The 21,595-nt window shown below is 40.7% G+C and overlaps 1 protein-coding gene across 13 annotated transcripts in view; it reads right to left on the reverse strand.

The window, feature by feature from the left end:
* Positions 1-21,595, reverse strand: part of pde4dip (phosphodiesterase 4D interacting protein) — a 445,155-nt gene that overhangs the window by 1,990 nt on the left and 421,570 nt on the right. For 6 of the 13 annotated variants that reach the window (XM_080195665.1, XM_080195662.1, XM_080195654.1 and 3 more), the window contains 9 exons: positions 17,549-17,738; positions 16,461-16,582; positions 15,752-15,979; positions 12,143-12,259; positions 9,288-9,499; positions 8,130-8,273; positions 6,196-6,334; positions 4,838-4,884; positions 3,032-3,092 (listed from right to left, as the gene is read on the reverse strand). In XM_080195665.1, coding sequence (XP_080051791.1) covers positions 3,032-3,092; positions 4,838-4,884; positions 6,196-6,334; positions 8,130-8,273; positions 9,288-9,499; positions 12,143-12,259; positions 15,752-15,979; positions 16,461-16,582; positions 17,549-17,738 — 1,260 coding nt within the window. The other 7 variants (XM_080195656.1, XM_080195655.1, XM_080195661.1 and 4 more) reach the window with 5 other exon arrangements.

Consider the following 21,595-nt stretch of genomic DNA (forward strand, 5'->3'; position numbering starts at 1 on the left):
AAATTTTCCCTCTTACAAAATGCAATCCCCAAGGGGCATTCCTTTTAGTTAGGCACAAAATTCTGCCCAGCTCATTTGGTAGAATCAAATAGACTGACAATCTATACCTACGCTACAGTAAGAGGTTAATCCAGGCCAAAGAATATTACTTCAAATTAACATTTTAAATTCTTGCTGCTAAACTGTGGATATTCTACTGTTTGCTAAGTATTTCAATCCCAGCAAAAACTTACCCCATCTCAGAATTATTACAGCACAGAAAGAGGCCATTTGTTCCATTGTGTCCATGTTGGCTTTGTAAAAGTAGCTCATCTCATCTCTCCACTCCCCTCCCCTGCCTTTTCTTACTATCCCTCCAAATTTTTCTTTTCAGGTGATTTCCAGTTCTCTTTTGAATAGCACAGAATCTGCTTCTACCAATGGAATTAGAAAATTATCTATGCTGTTATTTATAAAATTCAGGATCCCATATGCTTTATTAACTTCTTTCTCAAACTGCCCTCAATGATTTGCGCAGATATACCCCAGATCTCTCTACTCCGCCTTTAGAATTTATTACCACTGACCAAAATGTATCGCTTCACACTTTCTGCAATAAATTATATTGGCCACATGTCTGCCTATTCCACCAGCCTATGTTATCTTGAAGTTTATCATCATCTTCCATAGTTCACAATACTTCCAAGTTTGTGTTATCTGCAAATTTTGAAGGGTCAGTAACCAAAGTACTCAGATTTAAGTATTTGCCTGAAGAACACATAAGAAATAGGAGCAGGAGTAGGCCATCTAGCCCTTCGAGCCTGCCCTGCCATTCAATAAGATCATGGCTGATCTGAAGTGGATCAGTTCCAATTTCCTGCTTTCTCCCCATAACCCTTGTCTGTCAAAAACCTATTTACCCATGACTGAAATACATTTAGCGAGGTAGCCTCCACCACTTCAATGGGCAGACAATGCCAGAGATTCACCACCCTTTGAGTGAAGACGTTCCTCCTCAACTCTGCTCTAAACTGACCCCCTCCCCCCACCCCTTATCTTGAGGCTGTGCCCTCTGGTCCTGCTATCCTTTCTAAGCGGGAAGAATCTCTCTACTGCTGCCCTATCCATCCCTTTCATTATCTTATACGTCTCTATCCCCCCCTCATCCTTCTAAACTCCAGCGACTACAGACCCAGTCTATTTAGTCTCTCTTTATAGTCCAACCCCCTCATCTCCGGTATCAGCCTAGTGAACCTCCTCTGCACTACCTCTAAGGCCAAAATATCCTTGCGCAAGTGCAGCGACCAAAACTGCACACAGTACTCCAGCTGTGGCCTCACCAGGACCCTGTACAGTTGCAGCAAGACCTCCCTGCTTTTATATTCTAGCCCCTTCGCTATAAAGGCCAACATACCATTTGCCTTCTTGATCACCTGCTGCACCTGCAGACTGGGTTTTTGCAACACATGCACAAAGACCCCCCGGTCCCTCTGCACTGCAGCATGCTGCAGCTTTTCTCCCTTTAAATAGTAATCCCTCCTACTATTATTGCTACCAAAGTGGATAACCTCACACTTGCTAACATTGTACTCCATCTGCCAGGTCCTCGCCCACTCGCTCAGCCTATCCAGATCCCTCTGTAGACTTTCCACACCCGCGCAATTTGCTTTTTCACTCATCTTCGTGTCATCAGCAAATTTTGTCACCCTACACTCAGCCCCCTCCTCCAGATCATCTATATAAGACATGGAGAATGGACTGAATGGCCTCTTTCTGTGCATTATAATTCTCTCCTTAAACCTTTGTCTCTGTAAAATGCTCCTTAAAAATCTATTCCTTGTAATACCCTCACGTGGATTAGAGTTAACTTTTATTTGATGAATCCTGTGAAAAGGCTCGAGATATTTTACTATATAAAAGGCAGTGTATAAATGCCAGTTGTTACATAATTCTATAAAACACAGTCAGATCGGAATATTTGTAATAGACTTATAACAATCAACAAAATACTTGGAACATAGAATGAGACTTACTATGATTGCCACGTGCATTGGCATCATAGATGGGAAACTGCTATTTCACTATTCCTAGACAGTTTAAACAAACTGCGTGGAAATGTAAACACTAAATCAGGCTCCACAATGCATTCATTATAATAGTAATGATATGGAGTTGCTAGCGTTGGACTGGGGTAGGCACAGTAATACTGTAACAGTAGATCAATCAATGATATTCTCCCTACGGCAGACAGCTATTTTAAACCATCTGTTATATGTATTGAATTATTTTTGTATGCAGCTGTCTATCCCACATCCTATCGTAAGCTAAAACTATAGTAGATGAAAAATATTCTCAGAGCAATTTAGCAGTTCTTGTTGTTTCCATGTTATTATACTTAAAACCGGACTAACAGCTGCAAGAGACAGTGGGTAATAAACAGCTGAAAAAGTCCATTTAATCCCATAAGTTAGCATTACTTGTAGCGAACAGGGTGCAGCACTTGATTACTCCATATGTTGGACATCACAAGCATTGATATGTCTGTATAGCCTCCTCCCTATTCTGTACTTTTCAATACTTAGACTGAAGCCAAATCTTTAGGCTTTGGTGATATTTAAGAATAACTTAATTTCTATTGTATCCATTAGTACAGTTGTAGTCAGAAATGCTGTTCTAACATGTCTGAGTTTTCATTTGCAGTCTACTTACAGGTTAATGATATTGCAGTGTCAGGGGCATTTATATATAATTGGAATTATGACGTACAATAAAAAGTTGGGTGTGTAAATCCAGTGTCACCTGAACATCTGTTTTGTAATCATTCCCAAATATTTGAATGGCCATAAAAACATTTTCAGATGTTAACAGGGACTTTACATAATAAAAGCACTTTTTGTGAATGGATGAGTTTAAGAACTATTAGATGCAAATGGCAGAAAATAGAGGTGATTCATGCAGCGGTTTTGCAAGCAGCAGTGTTAACAGTCAGTGAAGAGGCAACAGCAGTCTGGCCTTCCATGGCGCATGCTAATACTAATGTATCATTACCAACCTTTGCTGTCATTCAGGGAGGTATTTACACCAGAAATTGTGCAATCATTCACCTGAACAGACTCACAAAAGAGACAAAGGACACACAGGGAACAGAAAGTCAGAAAGGAGCAACAACAGGTTCTGGCTAGGAAAGTAAACATCCTGGTTCAACAAATTCAGACTCCACTGAACCTGCCCCTTGACATATCTGCACTGATGGTACTTTGGGCAGCACCACAATTTATTTTTCTATGAACAAGACAGACTTACTTTTCATTGGTTCAAGAATCATAGAATCCTACAGTGCAGGAGGCCATTTGGCTCATCGCGTCTGCATTGAGCATAATCCCATCCCAGGCCCTATTTCTACAGTCCCACACATTTACCCCACTAATGCATCTAATCTACACATTCCCAGGACACTAAGAGGCACCTAACCCGCACATCTTTGGAACAATATGTTCTACTCTTCATGTGTTCTCCTCCTGTTTCTTATATTCAATTTATTTTCTTTCCAAAGGGAGGACTACATTTCTCTGCTTGAATCTCTTATATGGAGAAGATTCCCAATTGTAATGATAAAATCATTTTTTTTCCCATATTTCCTTCAATACTATCATCAAGTTGTTGATTCATACTGATGTCTAGTTCTTGCGTGAAGTACCAGAGGGTCTCTAGTCCCCAAAGTGTTCAGTTGTCAAATGCAAATCCAGGCTGTATATGTGGGCAGATTCTTAGACCCAGGCTACAGAGAGGTTCATGAAGCCAGGCCCAGGATTGTCCTCCCCTAATATCCATGTGTATATATAGATCAGTAGGGATCAACTGATGGCAACAAGTGGAAAAGGTGGCTAAAATTCCTCTCCTTGACTTAGGTGTGAGGAGAATTGTGAGACTCCATTCTCCAACCTAGTGGAGATCAGATAACAGCACAAACCAGCAAATAAATAATTCTTGGAATTTCCTGGTTTGTGTGGTTTGAATGAACATTCAATTTATGACCTGCATTAGGGAGGACAGCAACACAAGACTTCAGATTAGATTATCAGCTGGTAATCCTTTTTTTCTCTATTAGACCCAATGGACAAAAATATCTTTGCATAGAGGCATTTTGAGATTAAAATCAAACTATCATTTTGCCAAAAGCTGTACAAGTATAGTTTTCTAAGAGTTAAAAGCTTGAAGCTCAGCTCTTCATTTTAAACAGATATAGCCATACACTGACCTCTGTAATTAATTGGTTCATTAAAAAAAACTTTGTTCAGTTTTTCTGGTCTACCAAAGAAGGCAAATGCAAGGTGTTATTTGTCTGGGGAAAGAAAACAAAGCAAAATGGAGAGCAAGACAAATGAAATCACAGGCCACTATTGTCACCTCTGAGTAGATAGTTATTGGGTTACATCCCATTGTAATCAGCAAATAATGATGGTGAGCAAAAGAGAAAAGACAATTAAGGTTTAGTTTATTCTGGATTGTCCTGGAACGCTGAGTGGTTCTGTGAACATATTCAGTTTGGGTACAGGTTTATATCTATAAGTTATCACGTACCAAGCAAACTAATCTCAATGTTGCTAGCAGGAAGTAGTGTTACGTACTTAAGGCGATCTTGGAAGTATTTGGGATCAGGCCTAAAAATGAGGTGATGTCTCAAAAAAAGATATTTACACCACTTTACTAATTACATTTGATCCATAGTGATGGTACACATTCCATTACAGAGTTTTGTTCTAATTAATGTGTTTGCCTTTATCAGGAAAAAAGGAACACGTTTACAAGACCTTTTTAATAGCTGCTCCAATTCCACACCATTCTAGTGTAAACTTACCTCTAAATTACTCCTTGCCTTCTTCAGAACATCATGTGTTCTTGTCACTGAAAAAAAGTGTTACAGATATTATCAGATGCTGAAACACTGAAAAAACCAAGAGGTAACCACAAATATTAGTTAAACTGGTTTCACAGGATGACAGAACTTTCATGTGTTGTACCTGAACCATGAAATGTTAATAGGCTACATGTCCGCACGGGGAACAAAATCAACTGAGTAGTCAATGATAGCAGCAGGAATCATGACTATTTTGTTACCTTCAAAGGGGAAATAAATACCTTCACCTGCTTGGTTTATAATTAGCTAACTAAACACAGATTCAGCCAGTTCAGTAGTTAGTTAAGTCCAGTGCAAGCTCGTGGAAGGATTGAATTAACCTGTTAGCTCATTTCAATAAATTCTCTTTACAGGATTGTATCAATGGTGCACAATTGTGCACCAATGTGTTTAGTCACTAAAGCAGAAAGACATTTAATAATCAGGGCCTTATTTTTCTGGAGCATCAATGAGGTGGGGTTTTGGAATGGGTAGGAAGAGTTATCATTGGGAAACCTGGACACCATGAAAGTTTAATTTTACGGCATGCATGATTTTTTTAAAATGAGTTCCCTGACAGAAGCCAGATTGATGGGCTTGGCTACCTGTCGTACAAGGAACATTCCAGAAAAGACCACAGCCAAGGATCATGCCAGTTTTGTGAATGCGACGGTAGAGATTGTGAAATAGTGGAGCATAGTTGGGGAGGTCAGATGTAAACATGGAGCAAGATTGTAGGGAGAGATCAGGGATTGATGTGGTCATTGTTGGGGTGAGATGCTAGAGGAAACACATCTGTTTATCATAGCCTACAAACACTACTGTAAAGGGTGATGACTCAGTCCTTCTCCTTTTACCTCAGTTCGCTGAAGCCTGGGAAACGCAGTCAGTAAGGGTTAAAGAAAGAAGCATGCAGCTTCTTTAAAAAGGTTTAATGGACATGCTTCCTGAGAGTGGATTGGTTATCTGCCAGCAATCACATTACTGTTAAAATCACAAGAAAACAAATTCATGGCAGGCTGGCTTCCTGTTTCAGATTTTTCTGACCTCCCAATTGATTCAAACCCACCCATTTTGGAAGATAAAAAATTTCTAATCTTAATTGTGCAGTCATCCAAATTGGCATTTTCCCTGCACAAGTGGTCAGACTCGAAGGAATGATCCTTATTCCTTGGGAATATCCTTAAGCCCTGATTTGCTGTTCACATTGGCATTCAGACATATTAAAGGGAATGAGAAACACACACCTGTAGAATAAACATGCTCTTCTGTTCGATATCTACAATATAAAGGAAACTTGAAGTATTGATTCTACATACACTGATTAACAATGAACTGTTCCATTCCTTCCTTCACTTGGTTTGTGGCCTTCAGTCGACTGATTGCATTCTGCAGCAAGCTTTCCTGTTCTGTTATCTTATTCCTCAGCCTGCAAATCTCTTCTTTCATTGACTGCTCCTGTAATAACCATAGCAACCAAATTTAAACCATGAGGGAGTTTGCATATACCTTAAGTTGCACTGCTCCTCTTAGTTCTAACTGGATGCTACATTCTTCATTCAACTTCAGGATCTCCCAGTACATTTTATAGTCAATGAAATATCGTGGCAAAAAGGGCACTTCTTATTTTTGCAGGAGCAGAATGGAGTCAGGCCAAAGTTTGTGCAGGCATGGTTTAAGAAGGTAGCTGGCCATTTATATCATCAGCTTTCTCCACTGAAGTGGAATTTCAGGAGGCCAGGAGTGTGAAACCTGACATAAATAGGTTAGACCAGGTAAGAGGTGATCTGAACATTGTGGATTCATTTGGATAGCCAGGATTTCCTTTGGAGAGGTAGGGCATCCTTTGGGATTGTTAAAATTAGACATGATTGTGCATAAAAAGTTCATGAACTCAATATAAGCATAAAAGCTGGCAATGAACTATTAAAACTCATTGGAACTGTCAAAGCTGACAAGGGATTGAATTCTGGACTTTAAATGTTTAAAAAAAAGGCGTGGAGCTAAAAGAAAATCAGTGCTTGCTATTTCATTTTGCCTGTTAACATAAGGCCTAAGGTTGTCAATGTAGGATTTGTGTGAAATGACTGATTTTGCTAACTAATAATTTTAGTGTGGATGAAGTGCCTGTTAAATGAGCAGTTTGATTGACAGCCCCAAATGGTTATAGAATAAGAAATGTTTGTTTTCATAAGAGATTACAAGTTTCACTGTGTATTGCATTTTTTAAAATCAATGTTTTGTTTTTAAATGTGACATCTTCAACAAATACAAGAGAGTCAGCATAGCTCCTGAGGTTTGTCCTGATGAATACTAGGTAAGTGGGCATGATGAGGTTAAGTGAAAAGGTGGTTAAAGGGCAATGAAGGGCCACTGGGATGAGTGGGAGTGGAGGGGTGGGGGAAGTCATTGGTTGGCGTAGGGGTTTGTGAAGTTGGGAATCTCCTTTCCCTGCACACATGATCCAGGAGTGAAAATGTGGGACTCATGTCATTATTGCCGGAAGCCAATTTGCATACAGCAGGCTCCAACAAACTGCAGTCTGATAGTGACAAGGTCATCTGTTTTAGTGGTATTGGTTAAGGGCACACTAAGACCTCCCCTGTCCCACTTCAAAATAGAATGTGATGTCCATCTAACAGAGCAGATGGCACCTCATGTTTATGGTGTCCTGTGGAAGACAGTGCAATGTCATCTTAGATTTTTGTGCTCAATTCTCTGGAGTCGGACATCAGCACATGAACCTTCTGACCCAGAGGTGACAGCTGGCACTGAGCCAGGCAACACTGCATGTGGCCCTCAGTAACTTTTTGTCCCATCTGCTCATGACCCATCCGGCTCTGGGATGTTATTGGAGACAGTATTCAGCATTTGCTCTCTAATGAGCAGAAGCTAGCCCATCATTCTTAACGTAAATAAAAGGTCTATTCATCAACTCTTCACTGACATAATTTATATCTGGTCTTCTCAGGATGACTATTTGAGCACTGTTTTACATCACATTATTACTGCCACATTGCAAAATTTTGAAATATAACAGATCTGCTTTCAAACCAGTCACTGGTTACAATTGCTGCCAGTGATAAAACAGTTAGTAATAATATTGTATTGGGTCTTGCCTGAACATGATATCATAACAACTAGAACCAGAGGAGGCCTTTCAACCTGCTCCACTATTCTATGATGTTGGTTGAACAGATTGTGGCCTTTGCTCTACTTTCCTGCCTACACATCAGTGAACACAAAGGCTTACCTTGTGATTATTTTGTACGGCACTATCTGGATTTGGCAGAGCTGCTCTCCAGAACATCTTCAGTAAGGAGCAGGTTTCATCCAAGATTTGACGCAAAGTATTGGTATTAGAAAACAGCTGCTTTACAGTCTGATGATCCAAATCCTGCGAGGTTAAAATCAGACGCAAGAGATAATCTATTGTGATTGCCAGTATTATAAATCTCTTCCCATTTGTCAGACTAAGAACACACATTTTTTTCTTTATAAGATTACACCCCCCCCCCCCCCAATAACTGACCTCGCTACTAGGGGAAATGGCATTCCTGCCTACTCTATGTCAGCCACTCACAATCTTGTACACCTCAATTAAGTCACCCCTCAGTTTTCTCTGTTCTAAGAAAAATAACCCCAGGCTATCCAATTTTTCTTCATAGCTACACTTTTTAAACCTCGGCAACATTCTTGGAAATCTCCTCTGTGCCCTCTCCAGAACAGTTATCACTATTCTAATGAAGCAGCCAGAACTGTACACTGAATTCCAGCTGTGGCCTAACCAGCGTTATATACAGTTCCATCATTACATCGCTGCTTTTGTATTCAATAACTTGTCCAATAAAGAAAAGCATTCCATATGCTTGCTTTATCACCTTATCTGTCTATCCTGCCCCCTTCAGGGACCTATATATGCACGTCAAAATCTTTCATTTCTTCCAAATCTCTCATTTATTGTGCATTCCCCTTTCTAATAAAATGATAAGGAACATTTATGATTCAATAGGTTAGTTTATCATTTGCTACACAACTGAGGCATACAAACTATGAAGGCATGAGTTTGATATTCTTCCTTCCTGATTCCAAGAGCACAGAAACCATTAAGCTACCTGAAATGCATGATCATCCTAGTCTATTCCGATAACTCGCAATTCCATTCCCAACCAGATACGTATCCAGCTCTTTGAACATCGATGTGAAGTTTACCGCACCAGTATGTGTGAATGTTAAACATACATTCTTGCTTTCATGGGTCTCTGAGATGTAATGACACAGCTAACAGTTAAAGTCCACTATTCAGTTATTCACAACACACAATAAACTGGCAGGTCAGGTTATTGTACCTCAAATATCCACTGTATTTTACAATATTTTGCTCAGCAATTTCTTGCCTTCCTGTTCTTACCTTGGATCCATTGATTTCCAAAAAAGCAGCATTAACACAGGATTGGACAATAGACTCCATCCTCTGAACCAATATTCTGCCCTCCATAATTTGTTGCTGAAGTGCATTGTAGTCATTAATGTGTCCAATCACATGACATCCTTTCTTCTTGGTAAACTCGTCATCTATTACAGAACAGGAGATCTGGCTCATGGAATCACAGAGGTAACCACCTAAAATAATGGGGAAAATGCCACATGGACCTCAGTTCAAATTTAAAGAATTGTAGTTTGAAACTATTGAAACAACTTACTTAAAATAGTTAAAATAACACAGAAATTTCACACAAACAGAACCAATTAATTAAAAATGCTGCGCAGAATAATTTCTACCCTCTAATGCAGTGCCCCTCAAACTGAAGGTCATGGATCCACTGGAATTGCGAGATGAGATTCTGGAGTTGAGTTCTGCAGCCTCGACTGAACATAAATAGCTGCAAAGAGCCTTTAAACACTTGTTTTTTTTTCAAAAAGATGGCTGATGATTGAGACCTGATCTCTGCAACAAGAAACCCACTAAAAAGCTAAGTTTAAAAAAATATGTGGAGCTTAATACTCTGCTGTTTCCACGGTACCCCCCCCATACCACAAACATACACACATAATCACTCCTCCACAGGTCTAAATGTAGCTGAACATTTCAAGGTCCCCATTGTCAACCTTAGGTTGCTGAACTCCTCAGCCTAAAAAGTTGCCACTTGTGGAAAGTGGTTCCAACAGCAAATTGCAAGGAATTAAATGGAGGAAATATGTGATTTGTATGTATGTATGATGCATCCACTTGTGAGTGAGAACACTGACTGTCCTTGAGCTAAGTATACAGGAAATGTAAGGAGTGTAAAGGGAGGTAGAGCTGGAGTGAGCATGCGCCAGAGGAATTTCCCAGCCTTGTGCATTGCAGATGCAACAAAACTTCAGTGTGATATCCAACCCAAAATGTCCTTCTGGTGATTTGCCCCATCTAGTGGTGCAGCCTCACAATAGGCTCACTTCCATCCGTGTAAAGGAGTACAGATTTTCTAACGAGCTCTTTTTTTTTTAAACAACAGTGTTGACCTATTTAAAATTGAATGAATAGTTTCAGGATTAAACAGCAACAACTGGAAAATGTACGCTGATCAATAAATCCTGCTGCTAGTTCTTAAGTTACCAAGCAACATCTGTAATGTTATAGTATTCAAAGATACATCACTGCTGTAGGGGAATCACTGATTATTGCATTGTTTCATACATGAATATAGACATCACTGGCAAGGTCATCATTTCTTGCCCACCCTGAATTGCCATTGAGAATGTGGTGGTGAGCTGCCTTCTTGAACCACCATATTTCAAATGGTGTGGTGCTCCCACTGTGCTGGCAGTTAGGGAGTTCCAGAATTTTGACACAGCGGCAGTAAAGAAACAGCAATATAGTTCCAAGTCAGGATGGTGCTTTACTTGGAAGAAAATTTGCAGATGTTGGTATTCCCATATGTTACCTTTGTTCTTCTAGGTGCTAGATGTCACAGTTTTGGAAGATTTTGACGAAGGAACCTTGGTGAGATACTGAAGTGCATCTTGTAGATGGTACACACAAAGTGTTGCTATACACTGGTCCTTCATCTTGGGATTCATTCTTGTAAATCTTTTCTGCATCCTCCCTAAATTCTTGATCATTCCTAAAGTGTGATGCTCAGAATTGGACACAATACTCCAGTTGTAGTTGAATCAGTGTTCTATAAAGGTTCATTGTAATTTCCATGCTTTTGTATTCTACACCTCTATTTATAAAGGCATCCCATATGCCTTTTGAACCACTTTCTCAACTCACCCTGCCATTTACAATTTGTGCACATATGCTCCAAGGTGTCTCTGTTTTTGCACTGTTGTTAGAAATGTATCTTCTAGTTCATATCGCCTCTTTTTATTCCCCCCACAAAAATGTATCACTTTGCATTTCTCTATAATATTTCATCTGCCATGTGTCCATCCATTCCTACAACCTGTCCATGTCCTTTTGAAGTCTATCACCAACATCCCCACAGATTACAATACTTCCAAAGTTTGTATCATCTGCAAGTTCTTAAATCGTGCCTGTTACATCCAAGTCTAAGCCATTGATATGCATCAAGAAAAGCAGTGGTTCTAGTATCAACACTTGAGTAAATCACTGTACACCTCCCTCTTAAATGAAAAACAACCATTCATCACTACTTGTTGTCTGGACTTGACTGAAATTTGTATTCATGCAGCTACTGTTCCTTTTATTCCATAGGAAACAACTTTGCTGGCAAAATTATTATGCAGCACTTCATCAAACACCTTTTGGAAATCCAGATACACCACATAGGTCCTGTTTCCTCATGAAAAACGCAATCAAATTAGTTAAATATGATTTGCCTTTTAACAAATGCTTTCTGGCATTCCTTGATTAATCCACCTTTGTTGAAGTGACTGCTAATTTTGCCCTGGATTATCATTTTATCACTGAGGTTAAGCTAATTGGCCTCAATTTGCTAGGTTTATCTTTACACTTTTTTTTGGACAAGGGTGTAACATATGCAATTTTCTGAGTCATCAACAGTTCCCTGCATCTAAGGCAGATTGCAAAATTTTGATAAGTACACCCTAACTCTGCCAATTTCCAATCATATTGCGACCAGAGGGTCAACAAGTAAGGAGATCGACGCATAGCAGAAACAAAGAACATATTAAATAATGAGACATTGAACAAAGGGATAACTAACAGGCAACTAGATAAAGAACAGGTGAAGAAATCGTCAAAAGTTTAGTTAATCTAAGGACAGCAAAGAAGTGACAAACAAAGCTATAAATTACCGTGTCGGTCTGATTTATCTTCCATATTAAAATCTTCCACTGGCGAAGTTGTCTTTGGGTGCAGTTGGAATGGCAGAAATAAACCAGTGTCTCTAACAGGTGGTGATGGCACACAATCTGCAAAGGATTATCAGTGGAGAAAAGGAGAAAACTGGATATGTATAATTTTCCAATAACAAGATCAACATTTATCTTAATATCATTTATTAGTTGATTTATCGAGAAAGCTTTTAATAAATAATTTTTAAGAACGATGCAGGCATCATTAGAGAACTATCAAATTGCCAACTAGTAAGATGTCAATATGGCTAAAAGTTAAAATAATGTGAGATAAGCCTTTGCTTCAATGGTGATGATCACATTCAGGGCTTGGAATTAATTTATCTTGTAAATTCTAACAGAACAACCAAGTGTTTTCTGGAATAATTTTACTACAACTAGGCAACATATCTTGTGCTGTATTACATTATCTTTTAACAAGGGGTGACATCAATTGTGTACATTAATGGGTGTCTTGTAGGTAAGAGTTGAATGCTGGACTCTGAAGCAGGAAGCTGAGTCAGGTGTATTTACCCAACCTTCGATTGGTTCTTGCTCAGACTGCTACTCAAATTTTGTTTGAAATAAAAGAGAATACAGTTGAAGTTGTTGAACTTGAATCTCATCCCTTTGTAGATATTCATGGTGAAACATTAATTACAGCTATGAAGCAGTCTGGTCATTTATCTCACCTTCCTGGCTGAATATCTTGGATGCCGAATGATTAATGAGATGGGGACAACTGAGTAATTTTAGGAACTTCTTTTCAAGCCCAGTCTTTGTATTTGAGGCTCTCAACTGCCAGATTATTTATTTTAGGTAGTTTTGTTACTGTTAGAGTTTCTCTGACTAATTAACGTGATGTGGAGTTGCCGGCGTTGGACTGGGGTAGGCACAATAAGTAGTCTGATAACATCAGGTTAAAGTCCAACAGGTTTATTTGTTAGCAGAAGCTTTTGGAGCACTGCTCCTTCACTCACCTGATGAAGGAGCAGCGCTCTGAAAGCTCGTGCTACCAAATAAATCTGTTGGACTTTAACCTGGTGTTGTGAAACTTCTTTCTGTAATTAACACGAGGCAAGGTTATATGGCATAATGTGACTTAAGTGATGCCAACCTTTCCCTATATTGAGCAGAGTAACTCTGTCATTTGATAAACCACTGTATTAGCAGAATAAATAATTCTTTTCCAACCAAAGAACCATGACGATCTGACTGGAAACTCAAGCAGAGATTTAATTAGTTAAGCCACATGGTAACTTCCAGTGCCTTTAGATTACCACAGTATCTATCCTGTGATAAGATTTCACATGAAGGCAAGTCTCAATTTTATCAATTGAGATGTGAACTTTAGCTAGTTCATCAATTATACTGGGTACCTGCGATACCTCTATACTTTAATCACACCAGGGAGCCATCAAAATTGGGCAAAGCAATTTGACATTTACAGGGAGAAATGGAACTGTAAGGAAAATGTTAATCAGTATTTTAAGTTTCCAATATGAATTAAATTGTTTAACCGTCCTGACCCTTTATGCTCACAAAGGCTTTAGGCTAATTACAGGTGAATTGCTCTTGGTGAAGGAAGTTTGCAGATTGAGGCTGCCAAACTTCCAGCTCCCATTCAGAGAAAACTGGTAATGAAATGACTGCTAATTCTCCTTTTTAAATATTTCTACTTATAGAATCTTAAGATGTGGTTCCTATTTTCAAGAAAGGGAACAGGGATAGCCCGGGAAATTACCGACCGGTGAGTCTGACCTCAGTGGTTGGTAAGTTGATGGAGAGGCTTCTGAGGGACAAGATTTATGAGCATTTGGAGAAGTTTAGAATGATCAGAAATAGTCAACATGGTTTTGTCAAGGGCAGATCGTGCCTTACGAGCCTAGTTGAGTTCTTTGAGAATGTGACTGAGCACGTTGACGAAGGAAAAGCGGTAGACGTGGTTTACATGGACTTCAGCAAGGCGTTTGATAAGGTCCCCCATGCAAGACTTCTTGAGAAGGTGAGAGGGCATGGGATCCAGGGGGCTTTGGCCTTGTGGATCCAGAACTTGCTTGCCTGCAGAAGGCAGAGAGTGGTTGTGGATGGGTCTTCTTCTGCATGGAGGTCGGTCACCAGTGGAGTGCCCCAGGGATCTGTTCTAGGACCCTTGCTGTTTGTCATTTTCATAAATGACCTGGATGAGGAAGTGGAGGGATGGGTTAGCAAGTTCGCAGACGATACGAAGGTTGGTGGTGTTGTGGTGTTGTGGATGGTCTGGAGGGATGTCAGAAGTTGCAGCGGGACATAGATAGGATGCAAGACTGGGTGGAGAAGTGGCAGATGGACTTCAACGCAGATAAATGTGTAGTGGTCCATTTTGGCAGGACCAATGGGATGAGGGAATACAATATCAAGGGTAGGAGTCTTAGCTGTGTTGAAGACCAGAGGGACCTTGGGGTCCGGGTCCATAGGACTCTTAAACCGGCCTCGCAGGTGGAGGATGTGGTCAAGAAGGCGTATGGTGTACTGGCCTTCATTAATCGAGGGATTGAGTTTAGGAGTCGGGAGGTAATGCTGCAACTTTATAGGACCCTTGTCAGACCCCACTTGGAGTACTGTGTGCAGTTCTGGTCGCCTCACTATAGGAAGGACGTGGAAGCTATTGAAAGGGTGCAGAGGAGATTTACAAGGATGTTGCCTGGATTGGGAGGCATGCCTTATGAAGATAGGTTGAGGGAGCTGGTACTCTTCTCCCTGGAGAGACAAAGGTTGAGAGGCGACCTGATAGAGGTTTGTAAGATGTTGAGAGGAATAGATAGGGTGGATTCTCGGAGGCTATTTCCCAGGGCTGAAATGGTTGCTACGAGAGGACACAGATTTAAGGTGCAGGGAAGCAAGTACAGAGGAGATGTTAGGGGTAAGTTTTTCACTGAGGGTGGTGAGTGAATGGAATTGGCTGCCGTCAGTGGTGGCGGAGGCAAACTCGCTGGGGTCTTTTAAAAGACTTCTGGATGAGTATATGGGATCTAATGGGATTGGGGGTTATAGATAGGTCTATGGCTTAGTAGGTATACAAGTGATCGGCGCAACTAGTGGGCCGAAGGGCCTGTTTGTGCTGTAGTGTTCTATGTTCTATATAACATGATGGTAAATCATGATAAAATATGCCGTTGTAAGTGTCATGATACAACTGTGCAATTTGTCGAGCATATCTCTCCATCTCCAACAAAATAGGACCCAACCGAAAGGCTACAATTATTTTCAAGGTATTATCGATAAATACGTTAAGAATACAAAGTTCATAACTGTATTAACATTAACTTAGACTTCGTTGGCATGCAAATGATTTAAGTGAATGCTGCTTCAAAATTTTACATTTCAGTTAGAAGCAGAGGAGAATTAAAATAGAAGGAGAAATTGAGCACGTTCCTCAGCCAATCAAATGAATTTATGGAAATCAAAGCTTTACTCTGACCATTATCTCCCTACCCTAGCCTTTTACTATTCATTAGGACACCATACTACTTCTCACTGCATTGACTTTAATCTCTCTTTACTTATCCATTGCATTTCTAATGGTCTCACCCTGGAACACCTGTTTACTATTGTGTTCACTGGATGAGGTCAAATGATTGATATTGAGGCTGGCTGGTTGATGTTCATCTATCTGTTCCTTCAGCTGTTTCCGTAGGCAGCCATTGGTGTGGATACTGTGCTCCAGCTGAATGCGGAGGCTTCTGATTTGTGTCAGGAAATCACTGATGTCAAAGGTGCAGGGCCCGCCACCATGGTGCTGAACATTTCCTGAGTAAACTGAGAAGGGAAAATTGTTACTCATTAAAATTGTAATTTTCTTCATTTATTTCACTACATCCGGTGTTTATAATGGAATGTAGTCTGGGCCTTTGTGATTGAAGAAGGATGCTTAAATGTTATTTTCTAAAAATGATATGAAAAGAAATCATTTTTACACAGGAATTGTAATCTGGAATGCAATGCCTGATGGGGTGGAGAGAGCAGATTTAATTGTGGCTTTTCAGTGGGATTTGGATGAGTACCAAAAAAGCTATTTGTTGGGCAGTGGGGAAAGGGCCAGGGAATGAGACTAGTTAAATTGTTCTTCCAGAGAGCCAGCATGGGCTCACTGGGCTAAATAGGTCCCTTATGTGAATCTAAGGCTGGTTACAGCAATGGGATTAGTTCAGGAACCTAAAATTATCTGCCACTGGTTTTTAGAATGGTTGAATTGCAGGAATGACAGCCTTTCATGCTGGTGAGATGGTGCAGTTCCTACCTTGGAAAGGCTTCTTTTTCCCATACAGCCTCTCATACAGTTGAAGCTCAGACTGGAGAGAATGAAGTAGCTGGTGGCTTTCATTTAGCTGTTGTTGGAGCATAGTCATCTCCTGTATCAGCCTGGGCAGATGAATAAAGCAGACATGTCATAAGAGGGAAAATAAAATGTGTTAACATGGTTCTATAAATCGCTCACATCCTGGAGGAAGATTTCCTTTGTCTTATTTTCAGAAAAATTATAAATGTTCCTTATAAATAGGATTATGATTTTTGTATCTAACACACACACAGGAAAGTTTCACCATGTTGCTCACAAAGCTAAGATAATCTTTTTCAGTGGGATCTTCAATGAATGTAATTCCCAAAACACAGACTAATTCAATTTGTCAGTAGTGGTGTTGGGGGATGGTGTGTGTATAAGGTCATTGTCCTATCAGCTGGTTTAATTACACTGATGGCATGCTATTATTCTGTTTCAGAAAATACCAGCATGTGGCACTTAATAAAGAATGTCACTGTGCTTTGCTTTCCTATCACCGTTGGCTTATAAAGGCTCCAACCAAGTGAGCAGAGGTTAGATGCAAGTAAAGCTCCTTCTACTCTCCAACAAAGAATCTCAATTCCACCTCAGAAAACAAAGTACCATTTCTTTCCGCATACCAACTATTGTTATCTTCACTCCCAATTTCTTTTTACCAAATTGGTGAAAATTCTGTATTATGGACTGATATCCACTAAGAATTGGATGGAGGCTATCTAGATGCATTTTCATTAGCACCTTTACAGTTTGCAGGAAAAGATTTCATACACCCATGAGTCAGTTGAGAACTCAAATTCATAACCTGTAAAGGAAGGACCGTCTTCAAACTAAAACATCCAATTCCCTCAAACAGTGCATCTCAAATTAGGCAATGCACAAGACATACTCTTGATAATAATACAACCAGCAATTATTTATTAAGGAACTCGTAAAGCAGGAGGATTGTATCGATGGGTCCAGCTCCATGTCATGCAGCCACTTGGCCATCAGAATGGTCATCACTGACCTATGCATAAATTAGAAAAATAGAAGATTGGTCTCCATACCTATTGCTTTTGTTTTGGCTGCATTGCTGTTCTTCTCTCAGCTGTATTGCTTCCTCCTGTCTGTCCCTGACTTCAGCCTGCAAGCTGTTGTTCTCTTCTCTCCACTGATCCAGTTCTTTCTCCAAGAGCTTATATCTCGCCCTGGTTGTTAAGAGACTCTCTCTCAGTTGCTCCATCTCTTTGGCCTGCTCTATGGAGTTAAAATAAAACATACAAGTTCAGAACAAATGATACTTTCCCTGGTTGAAAATGTTAAAATAACTATTGTTTATGAATATTTTATATGAAGTTGTAAATTTTACTTTTAGCCAAAAACAAAACGACTTGCAGTGATTGAATAATGTAAAAAAAATTCCAAAATGCTTCACTGAGGACATATGAGGAAAATGTACTTCAATGCAAAGGAGGAGGAATTAGGAAATTTGACTAAAAACTTGATCAAAGAGATAGGTTTTATGAAGAATCTTAAATGCAATGCAGACACTTTGGGCTAACATGATGACATACAGTGGCATGCTATTACAGTGAACTCTACCAGATCGAAGGACAAGGACAGCAAAACCACCACCCCCATGTTCCACTCCAAGCTACACACCACCCTGACTTGGAATTATATTGCCCTCTTTTGAGTCAAAATCCTGGAACTCCCTTTCTAATAGTACTGTGGCTGTTCCTAAATCATATGGCCTACAGCCATTCAAGAACAGGCTGACACCATCTTCTCAAGGACAAATAGCCACATCCTACGAAGGGATAAAAAAGTATCAATTTTACTAATATAGTTTTGCCAAATTATATATACTGTTCATTCAATGATTTACATTATATATAAGAACATAAGAAATAGGAGCAGGAGTAGGCCATCTGAACCTTCGAGCCTGCCCCGCCATTCAATAAGATCATGGCTGATCTGTCGTGGTTCAGTTCCACATTCCCGCCCTCTCCCCATAACCCTTAATCCCCTCTCTTATCAAAAACCCATCAACCCGCGTCTTAAAATTATTTAGCGAGGTAGCCTCCACCACTTCAACAGGCAGAGAATTCCAGAGATTCACCACCCTTTGAGTGAAGAAGTTCCTCCTCAACTCCGTTCTAAACCGCTCCCCCTTTATCTTGAGGCTGTGCCCCCTAGTCCTACTGTCCTTTCTGAGCAGGAAGAGTCTCTCCACCTCTATCCTATCCATCCCTTTCATCATCTTATATGTCTCAATGAGATCTCCCCTCATTCTTCTAAACTCTAACGAGTACAAGCCTAGTTTATTCAGCCTCTCCTCATAGCTCAACCCCCTCAACTCCGGCATCAGCCTAGTAAACCTCCTCTGCACTCCCTCCAAGGCCAAAATATCCTTGCATAAGTACGGCGCCCAAAACTGCACACAGTACTCCAGCTGCGGCCTCACCAATGCCCTATATAGCCGCAGCAAGACCTCCCTACTTTTATATTCAATCCCCCTCGCTATGAAGGCCAGCATCCCATTCGCCTTCCTGACCACCTGCTGCACCTGCAAGCTGGGTTTTTGCGACTCATGCACAAGACCTCGAGGTCCCTCTGCACCATCGCCTGCTGCAGTTTTTCTCCACGTAAGTAATAATCCTTCCTACCATTATTCCTACCAAAGTGGACCACCTCGCACTTGCCAACATTAAATTCCATTTGCCATTTCCTGGCCCATTCGCCCAGCCTATCTAGATCCTTCTGCAGACTCTCCACACCCTCCGCGCAATTTGCCGTTCCACCAATCTTGGTGTCATCAGCAAATTTCGACACCATACACTTGGCTCCCTCCTCCAGATCATCTATATAAGTGGTAAATAGCTGAGGCCCCAGCACCGATCCCTGCGGCACTCCACTAGTCACCAACCGCCAATCCGAATAGCACCCATTGACCCCCACTCTCTGCCTCCTATTTGACAACCGGTCCTCTATCCACGCTAACACCCTACCCCCAACTCCATGTCCCCTGACCTTCTGCAATAACCTCTTGTGAGGTACCTTGTCAAACATCTTCTGAAAATCCAGAAAGACCACATCCACCGGCTCTCCTCTATCCACCGCCCTAGACACATCCTCATAGAACTCCAATAAATTTGTCAGACACGACTTCCCCTTAACGAAACCGTGCTACGTCTGCTCTATCAAGCAATTCCCCTCAAGATGCCTCGCTATTTCCTCCTTGATGACGGATTCTAACATTTTACCTACAACAGACGTCAAACTAACCGGCCTATAATTCCCCGCCTTTTGCCTGGCACCCTTCTTAATCAACGGCGTAACATTAGCCGCTTTCCAATCTTCCGGCACTTCCCCGGAATCCAGCGACATCTGGAAAATAACCACCAAGGCATCCACTATCACCTCCGCCATTTCTTTCAGAACCCTCGGATGTATTCCATCCGGTCCTGGGGACTTGTCCACAATCAGCCCCTCCAGTCTGTCGAGCACCGCCTCTCTAGTAACAGTAATGTCATTGAGACCCTCCAGTCCTACCACCTTTCCATCTCTAACACCCGGCAAATTATTCACGTCCTCCTCCGTGAAGACCGAAACAAAAAAGTTATTCAAGACCTCAGCCATTTCCCCATCCCCTACCACTAAGTCCCCCTTCTCATCCTCTAAGGGTCCAACGTAGCAATGCTGGCCGGCATTCATTGACACTTTAAGCAGTTGATTAAGAAATTCCTCAGCCTCTACTTTGTCACAAGCTTGGATCTTGGTGCATGAAGCAAACACCCGAATGGAGGTACTCAGTAGCAAACACAAGCCAAAAGTTAAAAGTTGGGATTTTCTAAGGAGCTAGCAAACTTACTGCCTCTAAAGTAACAGATAACAAACATTTCTTGAGGTAGTTTTCTGCATTTCTGGCAAAAGTAGAATTACGCCACTTACATTACAGCACAGCCACTCAATTCAGTGAGCCACCAGCAGCAGCACACCAAAGTGAATGGAGCAGGGCTTGAGAATAATAAATATCCGTACAAAAGCAAAGTTTGGTATTCTGAAGAAGGAAATTAATAAGAAAGTGCCTGTTATTCATCACCATCAACATTCTGGGGGTTACCCCTAACCATAAACTGAACTAGTCATAAAAATACTGTGGCTACAAGAGCAGCTTAGAGACTAGAAATCCTGTGGAGAGTAAGTCATCTCCTGACCTTCCAAAATCTGTCCATTCCTGAAGGCACTGGTCAGGAGTGTAATGGAATTCTCTCCACTTGCCTGGATGAGTGCAGTTCAAACAACACTCGAGAAACTTGACACCGTTAAGGACAAAGCAGTCCATTTGATTGGCATCCATCCATAAACATTCATTCCCTCCACAAGCAGTGGCAACAGTGTGTACTATCTATAGATGCACTGCAGGAACTCGCCAAAGCTTTCAAATTAGCACCTTCCAAATCCATGACCACAACCATCTAGGAAGACAAGGGCAGCTGACACATGGGAACACCTGGGAGTTCCCCTACAAGCTGGTCATCATCTTGATTTGGAAATACATCACTGTTCCATCACAGTCACTGGGTCACAATTCTGGAACTCCTTTCGTAACAGCGCTGTTGGTTAATCTACTGCACATGGACTACAGCAGTTTAAGACAGCAACTCATCACCTTCTCGTTGGCAATTAGGGATGGGGAATAAATGCTGGCCTAGCCAGCTACACCCACATCCTGTAAAAATGAATTTTAAAAAAGGTTGTCCTATTTTTAGATTATGTACAAGTTTAATCCAGTCCTCTTCCTTTGGCACCAAATCTGTCTTTCAGGGATTTATTAAACTGGGAATCTGATCATTTTCCTTTTGACTGTTAAAACAAATCCAAGTAGGTGTCCAGTCTTAATGACCAATAGAGGAAAGTAAGTGGAGAAACTTTCTTTCCAACATTCTATAGCTCAGCATTTGTGCCATTCTTTTTGTAACAGTGAAGGTAAAATGTCAGCAACTAAAAACAGGATCATACATATAAAACTGAGGAACACAAATCCAAGGTTACACAGTGTAAAATTTTGCTCTGAAAAGCACAGTTGTTGCTTTAAGAGAGTTCCTTAG

This window comes from Carcharhinus amblyrhynchos, chromosome 9 (assembly GCF_965287045.1).
Source record: "Carcharhinus amblyrhynchos chromosome 9, sCarAmb.v2.hapA, whole genome shotgun sequence".
Lineage (NCBI taxonomy): Eukaryota > Metazoa > Chordata > Chondrichthyes > Carcharhiniformes > Carcharhinidae > Carcharhinus > Carcharhinus amblyrhynchos.